The sequence below is a fragment of the Coptis chinensis genome, chromosome 8 (assembly GCF_015680905.1).
Source record: "Coptis chinensis isolate HL-2020 chromosome 8, ASM1568090v1, whole genome shotgun sequence".
NCBI lineage: Eukaryota > Viridiplantae > Streptophyta > Magnoliopsida > Ranunculales > Ranunculaceae > Coptis > Coptis chinensis.
The window spans coordinates 27,316,046-27,318,342 of record NC_141463.1 but is presented as its reverse complement, the minus strand read 5'-3'; the positions used below and the strand labels follow the sequence as shown (position 1 = coordinate 27,318,342).

The 2,297-nt window shown below is 33.6% G+C and overlaps 1 protein-coding gene across 1 annotated transcript; it reads left to right on the top strand.

The window, feature by feature from the left end:
* The first annotated feature begins 283 nt into the window (after positions 1-283).
* On the top strand, positions 284-987 carry LOC147480857 (uncharacterized). The gene is made up of 4 exons (XM_086578762.1): positions 284-352; positions 425-545; positions 632-775; positions 931-987. The coding sequence occupies exons 1-4, from the start codon at positions 333-335 to the stop codon at positions 985-987; spliced, it is 342 nt and encodes a 113-aa protein (XP_086434888.1). The 5' UTR covers positions 284-332.
* The last annotated feature ends 1,310 nt before the right edge of the window (positions 988-2,297 follow it).

Here is a 2,297-nt window from a genome sequence, read left to right as displayed (position 1 = left end):
CCAGAAAAAGGCCATCTACCTATGCAACAGAGGCAATTCAAGTGAAAAATTTAGAAGAAATTGACACATTGCTACTAAGTACTTCATCAGTGGTAACTTCCTGCCTTTATCCAAGTTCATGTGTAATTATTCTTTTCAATTATTGTTTGACTGTTTAACAAAATTTAAAATTATCAATGTATAGGGGAAAAGGTACAAATTTAAAGCAAAAATATCAGATATTGACAACAAATACAACTGGCATTACAATTGTTGTGAAAGCGACCAGTCTTGAGGAAAGAAAAGTAGAACTAAAATATCCAGAATGGTGGTGTGACTATTGTTCCATTTCAATGAAAGAACCAACAAAAAGGTATTGAAACAAATATTATTAAATAAATTACAAATATTATCATAGAGACTAAAGTAATTACATTCTATGTAGGTACAAAGTCCAATTTGAAATAGAAGATTCAACATGCAAAAAGTTGATAACAACGTTTGATGATGAGGCCGAATATTTGTTGCAACGTCCTTTGGATGAACTGTTGAAAATTGAGAAACAGGTATTAATTAGCTTTAACTCTTTAAAATTACATTTATTTACAAAAAATCTCGCACGATGACATTAACATTAAAATATTCTATGCAGGAAAATGGCTTCGACTTGGTTTCTGAAATATTAGAAGAACCAATTGGCAAGGAATATGAATTTGAAGTCAGAATAACAAAGTACAACTGTGAAAATAGAAAAGATAGCTCATTAACCGTCTCAAAAATAGACAAAATTGAAAAGGTAAGTACAAATTTTACTGTTGGTTATATGCATTGTTAAAATTTTACTGTTGCAGTTTATTGCCTAAGCAAGTTGTGGAACTTTAGCTTCCTTTCATACCCCGGTAATAGTCATAGCTAACGTTTCGCTCTACTACTAACCTATCTTAAAAACAGGGCATCAAAATCATCAAACAAGATGATGAAGAACCAAATGCCAAAAACAATGTGTAGAAATTCAGGTAACATACTCATTCCTAATACTTGGAAATAAAATATTGAAATAATAACTAATTATAAGATTTAAAATTATTCTTAATACAGGATTGATTGAATTCATAAGGCTTCTCATCAATAGAATCATGACGTAACGAAGGAGTGCAAGGCGACATCTGAAAATACACTCAAGTTATATGTTGAAGTTGCTTTATTTATATATTTTTCTTATTTAAAGGGATATTATACATACATTAAACTCATTATTTGCTCATTGTCTTCCACTTAATTGAAAGTTCTTTACTATCTAATAGTAAATGATCTTTGCAGGTTTGCTTATTTAAACATCTTTCAAAATTTATATATGGGGCTTAGAAATATCTATTTGATTAGTTTAAAGGGGATAGTGTGCTTACAGTCTTTAGTTTATCCATGTCAAGGCAGGAGTAGGTACTATGGTACTTTTGTGATAGGGAGATTTCACTAATGTTTATGAAGTCTATGGAATTCCACTGAACTAGAAATATCTATGCAGAGCATGTTTGATTTTGCATATCCCGTGGTGTTTTAGAAACACAATCCAACCGTCATAGATCTTTATAAATTCTAACAATGTGATGCAATGTCCAATTTTACATGTTTGGAAATGGTATTTTTTTTTCAACCACATTAGGGGTTGGTGGTTGAAGGGGGAGGGGAGATTAATGGAATTGAGGGGATTGTAGTTGGCGAGTTGGAAGTGAAGGGATGGTTGTTGGAATGGTTTTTGGGATGGTGGCCGATTGAAATGGATGATATGGGTTTTGAAAGCGGTGGATAAAGCCGGGTATAAGACACCTTCTCCTATTCAAATGGCGGTGATACCACTTGGGTTGCATGAGAGAGATGTGATTGGGATTATGGGCTGGGTCGTAAAACCGCTGCTTTTGTACTTCCTATGTTGACTTATATATCTAGATTGACACCTATGAGTGAGGAAAATGAGGTGAGGGGGTCCTTATCTTTTGTTGTTATGAGTATAAAGCCCGATGAATTCAGCTCTTAGAAACTTTAGCTTTCTTTTTACTCGTGAAATCTTTGGCAACAGACCATTAGGACTGAATGGAAACGGCTTTCTTTGATACTTCAATAGGTATCTCTACTTTACATTCTCCCTGCAAAGTCAATAGGTATCACAGTGCAGAAAATCCGCAATAGGTATACTTTCAATAGGGTACCATTAGATTTGAAACCCTGTGATCAATAGGTATGTCCTTGAGAACATCCTCCCGATACTTTTACATGATGGTGAAACCGATATCTGATTGTTTATGAGTACTCTACTACAT